Source organism: Ambystoma mexicanum, chromosome 8 (assembly GCF_040938575.1).
Source record: "Ambystoma mexicanum isolate Mex_15411 chromosome 8, UKY_AmexF1_1, whole genome shotgun sequence".
NCBI classification, from domain to species: domain Eukaryota; kingdom Metazoa; phylum Chordata; class Amphibia; order Caudata; family Ambystomatidae; genus Ambystoma; species Ambystoma mexicanum.
Window position 1 is genome coordinate 393,033,979 of NC_090929.1, and position 12,495 is coordinate 393,046,473.

Sequence of the window (12,495 nt, forward strand, 5' to 3'; positions counted from 1 at the left end):
ATTGTACGAAATTAGGATAAGTAAAATGTTGAAAAATTGTGTAGTAGTGGACAGTAATAAGACCACGAATGACCAAATCCCTCTGCTTACATTAGAAATGGAGATGAAGTTGAAAAAGATGCTATGCACGACTTGTGTTAAAAAAATTGAAAACCATGTTTTTAAGATTAAATGTTTGTTTGTTTTATAGAAATATTGAAACTATGGCAATTGGCACGTGAAGAAATACGTGAGAACCAGTATATAACAAAAATTAAGTGCCCTGATGATAGCACCAACAGGATATACAATGGGGATTTAATCCTGTGTTTATTTTTGAGATTCATGTTGGTTCTAGAAACACATTCTTTAAGTGTTGGCACAGTTTCTTTTTCCCGTATGAATTAAGAAGGGTATCATTAATAACAGTAGAGGGTTAAATAGAGACACTCCCTCCAGTTAGGCACAAAAAACGAATTTGAAATGTTTGCGTGTTTGCCATTTGTAGAATATGTACACACACTGATATGAGTTTTAGCGTGTGTTTTAAACATATTGTTGTGTTGTTTTAGAAAAATATAGTGTAATGTGTTAAGTGTTTTTGATAAATATTAAAATGTGTATTTTTGATAATTACATGGTTATTCGCCCTTTTTTGGTTAAGGGGTGAACATGACTAGGGTTGCATGCATCTAGGATAACTCGCTCTCAGCAGAAAGGGAAGGAAGCTGTTCTGTGGGATTCCTTAGATTTTGTACTTTATAAATGCCCACACAGCAGAACAAACGGTAGTAATGCAATTAACTCACCTGTATTGGTATACTTCCGTAATATCACTAGATTATAATAAATCAAGCGCAGGAGGGCGGAGAAATCAATGCATATACATAAGAATAAAGGTTTTCTTTTTATTTATCGAATAACATGACATCATACGTTGTCCTGCTGTTTTTTCGAGATGCTCTGCATTGTAAACAATGTACTATACAATGTATCTTTTGGTCAAACTCCTAATAAGCAGTTTGTGTCTAAAAAGGAAATGCGCTATGGTAACACCTTACCCATCATAATCGTTATTTGCGGCAATGAGACTTTTTTTTATACAGTTGTAGCTACATTTTCATGTGACCTTTGTCAAACCTTTAATAAACAATATAATACATCAGAGTACCCCAGCGGCCTGCTGCCAGGGGGAGCACAGTCACAAGTTAATTTTAAATTGTAAATCAGGTCTCCAACTTATAAAATGAGCCCAAGCTTCTAAAAAAGGACAATGATGACCCGAGATAGGAACTTAAAATCAAACTTATTAAAAATATTGCACTTGTAAAGTAAGAAAATAAAGAATTTGCAAGAACATCCTATGAACCATCAAATGCATTAAGCGTCCAGCTACAGCATTGAAATAAATAAACCCAACGGGTCAAATGTCGAAAACGAGCAGCTGCAGCCACCCCACTTGGTGCAACTTCATCGGCTCTGTCAATGGCAGGACGAGAGTCTGGACCAAACAAGCTTCCGCAGATGCATACCTCCACATCCGCTTCCGGCCATCCCACTCATCGTCAGCAAGATGCACTGTCTTGTGGCAAATTCCGCGCAGAGTGGATTGATTGCCGGTTTCAGTCTCTGGGCAAGTGCAGCTATTTGGCGGTTTCCAGATGTTTCTTTTCTTCCATTTTGGTTAGTATTTAAACACCCCCAACATGAATCTATTGGGTTCCAGAAGAAAGCCAAAAGCTCTCTGTGCCTCAGTGCAGGATCCAAGCGTGCTTCAACCCCAGTTTCACAGTAGTCCTGTGGCTCCGCACAGCATCGGAGACACTGAGATGGACTTTCCAAAATCCATCGTACCAGAGATGAAGGGAGGTCAAGGGGCAGCTCACCACCTGACAGCGCCAGCCAGGTCTCACCTCCAGCTCCATTGGCATCTTGAGCTACAGCTGGGCCTTCCCCAGTACCCAGTCAACCTAGACTTATGGTTGCCGTAGCTTTGCACCAGCAGACACGCTCATCCGCCAAAGCAGAGTGGTGAAGTTGCCAGCTGGATTCATGTAAACATACGTCTCCTGATCTCCCCAGGATGAGTCCTGTGCATAATCTACAAGGGTGGGATGGATTTCTTCTGGTTAATTAAGTCCAAGTACAAGTCTGAGCGAAGAAACCGGGGGTAGGAATCTTTTTCCATCAGTCCGTGTATTCGTTTCTGTGCCAGGTCAAAGCAGGTCCGGCTGATGTCTAGCAAGTTGTCTTTCGTGTGGTCCCTTGTGTATGAATCCAGGTTCACCTGCGGGACACAAAAAACACTTTAGGTCAACGGTGGTGTCACAAATGCAATATCAGACACCTTATCACCACACATGCATACTGCACTTGCTTTAAGGATTACTTTAAAAACACAAACTACAAGAGATAATAAAAAGCACAACAAATAAAGTGTGCAATGTCTGATAGGAAACTAGATGAAGCGGCACTTCTAAAAGAAAGTCAACATCAAGTTATCACATACTACATACATTATGAACGAAAATAAAGACTGATTGATTTACATAAAACTACGTTCACAGCAACTCGACGATAACACTTACCCCTTAAGTGTCATGGGCGAGGTATCTCGCCCTTGGGATTACCTCCCTGTTGCCAAGGACAGGATACCTCGTCCTTGGCACTTATAGGGTTAATGAAACAGAAAGCGTTAGAAGGCATTGAATGGCGAAATACCAAAATCACCAAAAAAGGCCTTGGCACTGGGGATGGTGGGAGGGGGGGGACCCATGGCAGTTAAAATGTAAATGGATAAACACCCACGAACAATAAAACCTTTAAGGGTAGGAAAAAACATGTGCCTAGTTCAGTGCTGGCCACACAGAATTGCACTACAATATGAAGTGGAACTGGAATGAATGCTTCTTCTATTGAAGGGCTCTTTGCTCTACCTACAATTGCCAACCACATGGCGCAACCACCCAATAATTTTACAGCACACTCCTGTCGATAACGCGACGCTGTGTGTTTAGAGGGATGCCTCACTGAGAACAGCGCCCGGCCAGTATTGTCACGAGTTGGGATTCCAGGATAATTCAAATATATCCTGCCTTATAACATAGCTTTCCAATCGAGCAAAGTGCACACAGGAATCAAGGAAGAACAGCCATCCATTCAGTTGGGCTCACAGATGTCCGATTACACTTCCCCTGTTCTACCTCTGACTTGCCCGGTGCCACGGAATAGGGGAGTGGGGGGAATGTATCTAAAGGGCACGAGCCCTCAGGCTTGGGAGCGGTCGCATGCAACATGGAGTGGGGAAGTTGTGACAGGAGGGAAGAAAGGCAGCCCAAAAGCGTGTCTCTCCCCCCCTCCCACCAGGTGTTAGGGGGGCTCACACAGGCATCCCGAAAGGAAGCCAGACAGCCAGGGTGCTAATAGCAGGAAGAGCAGGCGCCGGCCCCCTGGCAGAAAGTGTTCTCTCCCCCTTTTACTTCAAAGGGGAAGAGAACAATAAGACCAACAGATGAGGGGTAAGCGGAGGGCCACGCACAGGGGCCAAAGGGATGTGATGCCCCAAGGGAAGATTTGCCCTATAAGGACAGGGCTGATAGCAGTCTTTCAAAAGAAACGCTCTGTCCTGAGTGTACAGGACTCTGCTCGCAGGCCACGCTTCTGGTCTTCCCGGATGCCACCCACCCCAGAAGAAGGTACATGAGCAAAAGATAACGGTCGTTTCCAGGAAGTCGTGGAGCAGAAAAACAGGAAGGCGGCATAGGCCTGGAAGGAAGATGCCAACAGTCACAGGAGTGCTCACCAGACAATGTACAGGTCCCAAACACACAGACCTGGGAGCCCACACTGTGGGGCACCCAGTGAGCTAAGAAGGGCAACTTCAATTTCCCAGACCTAGTGCCCAAAAGTACAGAACTATGATAACACTGCACACCTGTATGTTGGGAAATAAACACAATACTCCGGTTTTGGTTTATTAGTTTAATAAAAAGTCACAGCCTTTTTATTTCCAACACAAATATGAGTCTGTGTATTGTTTACTGTATATAATGTATGATGTCCAGGTTCCCCAAGTTTAGCACTTCCACAGCTTCTAGATAGAGAACAGGGTGTAAATGCATCTTTCTATGCTTTGTGCACAAGACCACCTGCAACAAGGGGCCATTATGCGTTGGTCACCAAGTGCCACCCTACAGGTTGCTCTAGGGATCTCAGCTTTCATCCATGGAAATGGTCATTTAGAATTTCTCCCTGACAAATAGCGCATTGGGCTGGGCAAATGCTGCAGAAATATGCCTAAAACCTGTACATCAGAGATTTGAATCTCGGTGAGGTCGGCTCAGCCGTTCAATAAAATGAGCCTGAAAGATTTGGTAATACTATCACCTACTACTAAAAGTGCTTAGAGACGCTTTCGTTTGTGGTGTATTTAAATAAAAGGCAAACATCATATTCTGCATGTAACAGATCATCTCAAAGTCAAGAAGGGCTTAAAAACGCTACTCCCTTTGGCCAACCTTTCTCGTTTTCACTGGGCCTTCGTCTCCCCTCCTTACTTGCATGAGTGGGCAGTAGGGTGCTCTGTAAATCAGTACCAACAAGGCTTTCACAAAAAGGTAAAGTGCCAACAGCAATCTTACCTCTTTACAGGACTGGATCGCAATATATTCGGCAAATATTTTTTTGGCCTTCGAAATCATCTTGGACTGGGATTTAATTTTTTTGTAGTCTTCACACGCCAGCCAGAACTCCAGGTTCTCTTCGCTAAACTCTGTGCGGAGGAAAGCTCGGAAGGCTGCCAGGCCATCTAAAAAGCAACATGAACAAACAATTTAGCCCGAAGACGAGGAGCAAAATGCCTATCATACATAGGGAATACAAGGTACATGAACTGGTTAAACCTGGAGTTAGCATAGAAAACGTCTGACCGCAGAACACCATAAAGAATGCCTGTCCATGCACTGGTGATGGGAGGAAGGTGGTGCAAGGATATTCAAAGATAGAAAATCATGCATGTTTGTTCTTTGGACATGTTTGGCAAAGGTCACACTTAAATGATTTCACTATTCTATGGATTAGAAAACATGTACAACAGGTATATTGTGACAAACAGAAGAAAGTGGAACTTTCCACTTTTTGATTGCTTTAACTGAAGTGGAAACTGGGATTAAACACTGTTTCAAATGCCCATTCACGTATGTGCTTCAAACTACATTATGCTAAAGATGGCTTGGCTAGAAAATATTATTTTATGTCTGGTACAAGATAAACAAGATTTTGGTAACGACTGTGAACACTTGAACAGAATCATTTCTTTTATTGAGTGTCTACAAATTTCTGCAGCAAGCACATTAATCCCCTGCCTTTCTTTGGCAGACAAATTATTGAGTATTATTGACTGCTCCCGTTGCCAACATCTGCTTTTATGTGGCCAGAAATCAGACTTTTGGGTCAGTGTAAAGTGAGGGCGCATAGAGGTTTCAGAGCACATAACTACCCATAATATATATTTTGTATGTGTTAGGGCGAAAAGGATGCAAGCATCTAATAAAGCACTTTATTTTTAAAAAAAAATATATATATATATATTAACGTGATGGCCTGCGTGTATTAGAGCTGGCTTCAAGATGGAGCATACCATGACATTGTTAAATGTAATACAGCATCATAATGCCATTGAGTGCGATATCATGGCGATGACATTATCGAGTAAGATGATATTTACAGGAGAAAGCTTGGAAATGCATTTTATGTCAGTAAAAAAGACTACATGGTAATATTGCCCTAGCTTCTACAGGCTGATGATGCTTGAAAATAAAGATCTACGATGGATTAACCCTTCCATCCAGAGATTTCTCACCTTAGATATATATCCAACTTTTTTTATGCACCACATGCCGCTGCTTCACAGTTGCACGCCCATGACGCCAGACGACGTGAAGACAGGGCAGCATATTTGCAGCCATTGGTGCCCCAATACACCAGTTCTACCTTCTCCCCTAGTTTTAAGCAGCTTAGGGGCCAGATAACAGCAAACGGTAAGGAGCCATCAGCATGAGAGGGGTGGTTAGGAGGGCAACGAGGAAAGACGTAGCCATCAGAGAGAACACTACCAAGAGGTAAGTAACCCGTCCTTCTAATGTTTCTCCCAAAGATTCCTCACCTTATAGACTCCCAAAGCAGTACAGAACCCTGAAAGAGGGAGGAAAGCAATTCCACAACCTACACCAAGAAACTCTGCTTCACCACATAACAAAAACGGGCCTGACCTGACAATCCAGGCAACAGTGCTTGGAAAACGTGTGCAGGGAAGTCCATGTAGCGGCCTGACAATGTGTCCCGAGATCCTCGAGCATATCCTTTGCAGCCAGATTCTAGCACTCTGAAATGCAGCGGGCGAGCCACCAAGATAGAGTCTACTTAGTAGCACTCCTGCACGCATAGGCCGCAGTGTAACCAATGATAAATTGCTACCTTTCCAGATTCCTCTTGTATGAGAGACATAGCAGCTGAGAGCCTTCTTGGGGTTCAGATGGTGAAACCTCTCCTCAAATTCGGATGGATGAGGTGGAAATGGAAAACAGGAAGAGGAATCTTCTGGAAATGGGACATGACCATGGGAAGCAAGGTCAGCCTCAGGATTACCTTCCTCATAGAGAAGACAGGGGTTTCACAGAAAGAGCCTCAAGCTCACTCAACAGGCTAGACTCAAACTAGCTGGAGTTCTAACCAGTAAGACCATCTTATGGTGAAAAACGTCAAAGACCAAGACAGTTTGGCTTCAAAAGGAGCTGCCACATGAAATGCCAAAACAAGATTTAAATCCCACACAGAAACAAAATGGCATAGAGGAAACCGGTTACACAATTACAGGAAAATGTGTATAACAGTGTCCATGATAAGAAAGCAAGCTCTGTACAGGGGCCCTCTAAAAAGACCGAAATAGCAAACAGGTACCCCTTCACAGTGTCAATATACAGGCCCAACAGGGTAAAAGAGCAGAAAGTCCATAACAGTAGAGTTCGAACAAATCTCAGGGTCCAGACCACTTTCCCTGCATAACTTCCTGGCGGAGCTCCCACTCATGGGAGACTGATATCTGCCTGTGAAAGGCATCTCCAATCAAATTATCTGACTCTGAACAATGTCAGCTTGAAAGAGTAATATTGTCCTCCAGAGCCCACAGTCATATCACCTCCAGTATATGGTTGCAAGTCCCCACCACCACGTTTGTTGAAGTAATGCATTGCCACAGTGTTATCGGTCATATTCAGGAAAGGATGGCAATCAGGGCCAGATTGGTGGCCTCACGTTCCTGTACCAACAGTTCACCAGAGTCTGCCCACCATCTGATCATTCAGGTTTGCAGCCCAAACTTTCATGGAGGTATCTGCTACCACTGTTGAAAAAAAAAGCCATTGAAAGTTGTCTTGTTGGTCCCATCATAGGGGGTTTTGGGATAGTTGGGCCGAGACTTGCAACAGGCCTGCTACGTTGCCCTGAAAGTGAGACCACAGACAACAAAGGGCATCAGGCACCACAAAGCTGCCGGAAGTCATGAGACACAGAAGACACAGAATGGTTCAGGCTGGGGCTCGATTTTGCATTTAGAAGACTTATCTTCTGCATAATGTTTGCCAAAACCTCTTTGGGTGGAAAGACCCTGCCTGAGCGCACGTCCAGAATTGTCCATATGAACTGGAGCAACGCAAGTGGTGTGACAGGAGATTCTTGAAGATCAGCGAGAAGCCCAAGCTGCGCACAAGATGAAAAGCACAGTGCATATGGTATGACATTAGATCTGAAGTGTTGCTCTAATAAGCCAGTCACCAAGGGAGTTAAGGACGCAAACCTTTAACTCCTGAGGCATGCAGTCACCACAGACAGCAGCTTGGGGAACACCCTTGTGGCTGTGGAAAGGCTGAAGGGCTGGACCCTGAACTGGCAACGGGTGGACCTCACCAGGAACCTCAGGTACTTCTTATCGTTTGGATGGAGTGGCTCATGGAAGTGTGCACCCTGAAGGTCCAGTGACACCAGCCAGTCCTCCTCGAGGGCCTGGAGAATCTGGGAAATGGTGGAAATCTTGAATGTGTCCTTGTGCAGGTACTAATTCTGCATTCTCGGTTCAATAGCAGGGTTGGGGCTCCTGTCCTTCTCTAGCACAAGAAAATAAAGGGAATACCAGCCCACACCCCTCTCTGTGGAAGGCACCAGCTCTCTGGCATTGTTAACAAGAGGTTGTCGAATCTCCTCCAGCAGGAGCAAGTCTGGAGGAGGGGAGCACGAGAAAGAAGCTGGTGTATGGGTGTTGCTTAAAAGAAAGGCAGAGGCGCAGTAGCATGACCTAAAAAGCCCAGATGATGAAAGTGGTGCATTGGCACTCCCTGGCTGATACAGTTGGGTAAAGGCCATATTAGAAGGGTTTTGGGGTTAGGGAGCACACAGTGGATGGTGGCTGAGATAATGCTGCATCTTTGTGTTCCTCTCCCTCCACCTTAATGGGGAAAGCACTGTTGGACCTGCTTGCCTGAGGGTGCCTGACCCACCGGCTATGGTGGTTAAAGGTGGAATATTTCTGAAAGGATTGCCTCTTAGATATAGGGCAGACCAGTTGTTGCTGAACGGCTAAAACATGGGATTTGGCTGCAGGCTTTAAACTTCTCCAGTGACTCACTGCACTTGTGAAGAAGCTTTGACTGGACATCCAATGGAAAAAACAGATGTTGGCATCCAGGAATGTCTTTGAATGATAGACCCGGAACCCATGAGCCTAGCCACAGCCAGCTGCGTCAAGGCCTGACTGAAGGATTTGATGTGATGCCTCTTTCCCGTCATCAAACAAGAAGGTCAAACTTTCTTTCATCTCTGGCATCAGCAGATGTTCTGCAACGTCAGGGATTACATTCCACACGCAGCACGTGTAGTTGGACAGGCTGCAGGTGGTGTTCACACCCCTTAAAGCTAGGATGCCCGAAAAACACCATGCAATGAAAAACATCCAACATTTTGCGTTTCCTGTCCGAGGCCAGCGCCAGGAAAGAGAAGAACTGTGGCTTGAAACTAAAGTGGAGGCCTGCACTACGAGGCCTTCAGGCATGGAATGCAAGAATAAAATTCCTGGATCCTTTAGAGCTTGCCAATGGTTTTGCCAGATCCAGGCCCACAGTAGGGAGACTAAGATAGGTGTCATCCATGTAGCCATTATATGGGAAGCAAAAACCAGAGGAAATGGTAGATGTATCTCCTGCGGCACATATCGCCTACGCCAAACTGGACCAATGGCTTTGTGTACTGGGCAACATGCAAAGTGTCAACAACTTTACCTATCGTCTTATAGAAAAATGAAAAGATGCCTGTTGCTAGATATCTAGACAGAAGCAGACGCCTGCATGAAATCCAGCACCAGGGACGTGTCCAGATCATTTGCATCCCCAAGATCAGAATCCAGGTCAGTAGGGACTCCATCGAGGTTGTCAAATTCTTTGTGAAAGACCTCCACCTATCCTGCATCCAAGGGTTTCATCCGATAGGAAACTGGATGGTCCTCATTTAATATCGGTCCCATTTTGGCAAATAATTTGGTTGGCTCTTGGAGGTGCTGTAAACTCAAAGGCTGAAACCAAGGGAATCAGCACCAGGTTTCGACACCAAGAGGTGGAGGTCACACCTTACTTAAGGGAAAAAGCCTCCAAGACTGAAGCTTGAACAGACCCTGCAGGTCTGATGGATTGCCCACTCCACCACAGACACCAGGACCAAAGTTGCTGGCACAGGGGCATTGGCGAAGATTTCCCTCATGTGCCGCCTGAAGTCCTCCCACCCCTCCGGTGTAGAGGAGCTGGGAGAAAGGGTATCTTAGGTATTTGTCACTCTGTGTTGATGCTTCTTTGTTCCTTTATGGTCACCATCTCGAGAGCATTGGATCTCCTCATCAGTTCCGGTTCCCCGGGTCTATTGGATATCCTCGTCAGTCCCAGTTCCCCGGGTCTATTGGAAGAAGGATCCGGAGACTTTGATGAAGTGTGCGTCTCGCCTTTATGGCTAAAGGTGTAAAGCGTCATGTTCTTCAGAGGGCCTTCATGTGCATGGAGTGGCATGATAATCAGCTGTTGTGTACTTCTTCCCACCGCAGTATAGGCACACCTTCTGGGTATCTGAAACGGACATCTGCTATGCACAATTTATTCGGGTTGGAAAGCCCACCTTCTGACATTTAAAAATCGGGAACAATTTGTGATGTTGCTGAAAAGCGCACAAAGAGAGCGGGAAAAAGGAAATAAGGTCTTGGGCCCTCTATGGCTCTACTGACCCGGTTGTCACATGCAAGCTATAGACGTTAACAGGGATGACGCCAGGGCCTTTCAACCTTTTCAGGCTCCTGAGCAGCTGCCCCCATGGGCGCAGTCTTCCTACACAGCAACATAGTTCTTTAATTCATGACATTGTCTACTTCCATTATTATTTAAGCACCCAACGGTGACTCAGACTGTTTTCCCTAAGTGTAGGCAATGAGGCCCCTAAACATGATATTGAAATGGCTCCCCACGAACGCTGACAAATCTTCAGCCCACCCTGGGTGTTAAATAGGCTTGAGGAGAGTGAGGGCATGGCTGTATGGTATCCGTGGTGGCCGAAAGCAGCTGGTACTGCAGGATATACATCTAAAATGAAGGATCTGTAGGGGGGCAGGAATCCATAAATATTGGATAATATAACACAGCTTTAGAAAATTAGATACTTTAACTCTTAGTGCCTGACCCCTTTTGAGAGGTTTTGCTGCAATACTGTTAAAGGCGCACTGCCCTCCCTAACGATTACTGCTGGCACTTAACCACAGGCCTTGCAGAAAAGTCCCTGTACTATCCCAATAAAAGTATAGGAGCCCTACAGAAAAAATGCTGACACCGTCCTATTCCAACAATAACGACCCTACCAACAATAGAACAATTCATAATACTTTCCCAATAAAAGCACAGTAGGCCTGCTCATAAATATCAGTATCGCCATTGTTTTCCCAACTGAATGATATTCCTGTTTTGAAATTACCAAAGGTGCTATTCAAGTGCCAATGCTTTAAAGATCACAATGGCGAGTAAAATGTGGAGCAGGAAAAAAGAGGGTCCAAATAGACTGCATAAGGCCTACTAAATTAATAACAGAAAACAGAGTAAGGTAGCAGAGAAGCCACGGGTAAAGGGGGAGGGGATCATTATGGGGGGCTATTCTGTTAACACAGCAACTACAGTCCATTGAAAAAAAGTTAAAAAGTGGCCAACACAAAGGTCGATAACTTTCCATAATTCACATGAACGAAAAAGTGGTCTACACGTTTGCTTTTTGGTCAGCATAAATGTGCGTCCACTGTTCAGATCAATATTTTGTTGCTCTGTATTTTGGAAAGTGTTATTTTACATGACCATAGACCACACACGTTACTTTGTGGGTACCAACCCAATGTGACGTGGTAGAGGGCCACACAATCGAATATATTTCTTCCCAGCACAACAAAAAAGCATTGCAATGAAAATACTCACACTTGTGTATTAACAGCTTATCGAAGGATTCACCCCATTTGAGAGCATCTTCGGGTAGTGGCCTGGAGAGATTAGAAAAAAAGGGGGTGATATAGATAGACTGCATAGTCAAAAACAGGGGCCTATGTAACCACATGTTCAACATTGCGCACATATTGTGCTTAAAACACTCTGCACTCACAAAGCGACCTGCATCGAAATGATCAATAATACACGACTCCATATTTAGCAGTGTTCTATGCATCACAGCCTTAAATACATTCTAAAGCACCACGTGGGCCATTTCTTTCTTAAATGGTGCTTGCACGCCACTGCTGTCTGTATACCCAAGAAACGTGACAAGAGATGTTTCTAGGAGCAAACTCAATGGGTCTCATTCTATCAACCACAAAGGGATGTCTGGTCACGTGCCCTTTGTTCTAAACACGGTCTGTTCATGCACTCCCGGCTTCCAGCATCCTCTGTCCATGTGCCCAAAGCGCCGCCCGCACGTTCTCTGCCCGTGTGCCCAACTCCTCACATTGCGTAACCATGTGTATCTCGCAATGTGAGGCCGTGTACCCCCTGCTCCTCGCAATGCTTTCTGTGTGCTGTGCAGCAATCACTCACACGATCCATATGCCCCCAAGCACACCTCACGCGGTCTGCCAACGTGCCTCCTCTTTTAAACTCTGTTCATGAACTTCAAGCTGGCCACATTGCACCTATTTGTGTCCAAGCACATCACAATGTCCATGCTGCCAAGCACTGTACGCTGTATGTCCATGTAGTGTAACTCCAAGTTCTAGGCACTCGCATGCCATATTATGCTCCAGGGAGTGGACCTCACTGTAGCTGTCCCTGTGCCTCAATCGCCTCGCACTATCTATTAAAGTGTCCCAAACTCCTCACGTTATCTGGCCTAGTGTCCCAGGGTCCTCGAACCGTCCACATCCACTGAGCACCCTACACTGTCTGCCCATATGCGCCAATTACTTTA

At 45.1% G+C, this 12,495-nt stretch overlaps 1 protein-coding gene across 8 annotated transcripts in view; it reads right to left on the bottom strand.

Annotated features, from left to right (window-relative positions):
* Window positions 1-867: 867 nt before the first annotated feature.
* Window positions 868-12,495, bottom strand: part of RGS3 (regulator of G protein signaling 3) — a 1,502,625-nt gene continuing 1,490,997 nt past the window's right edge. For all 8 annotated transcript variants that reach the window (XM_069609876.1, XM_069609875.1, XM_069609874.1 and 5 more), the window contains 3 exons: window positions 11,517-11,578; window positions 4,620-4,786; window positions 868-2,266 (listed from right to left, as the gene is read on the bottom strand). In XM_069609876.1, coding sequence (XP_069465977.1) covers window positions 2,081-2,266; window positions 4,620-4,786; window positions 11,517-11,578 — 415 coding nt within the window. In that variant the 3' untranslated portion in view covers window positions 868-2,080. The remainder of the gene's footprint in view (window positions 2,267-4,619; window positions 4,787-11,516; window positions 11,579-12,495) is intronic.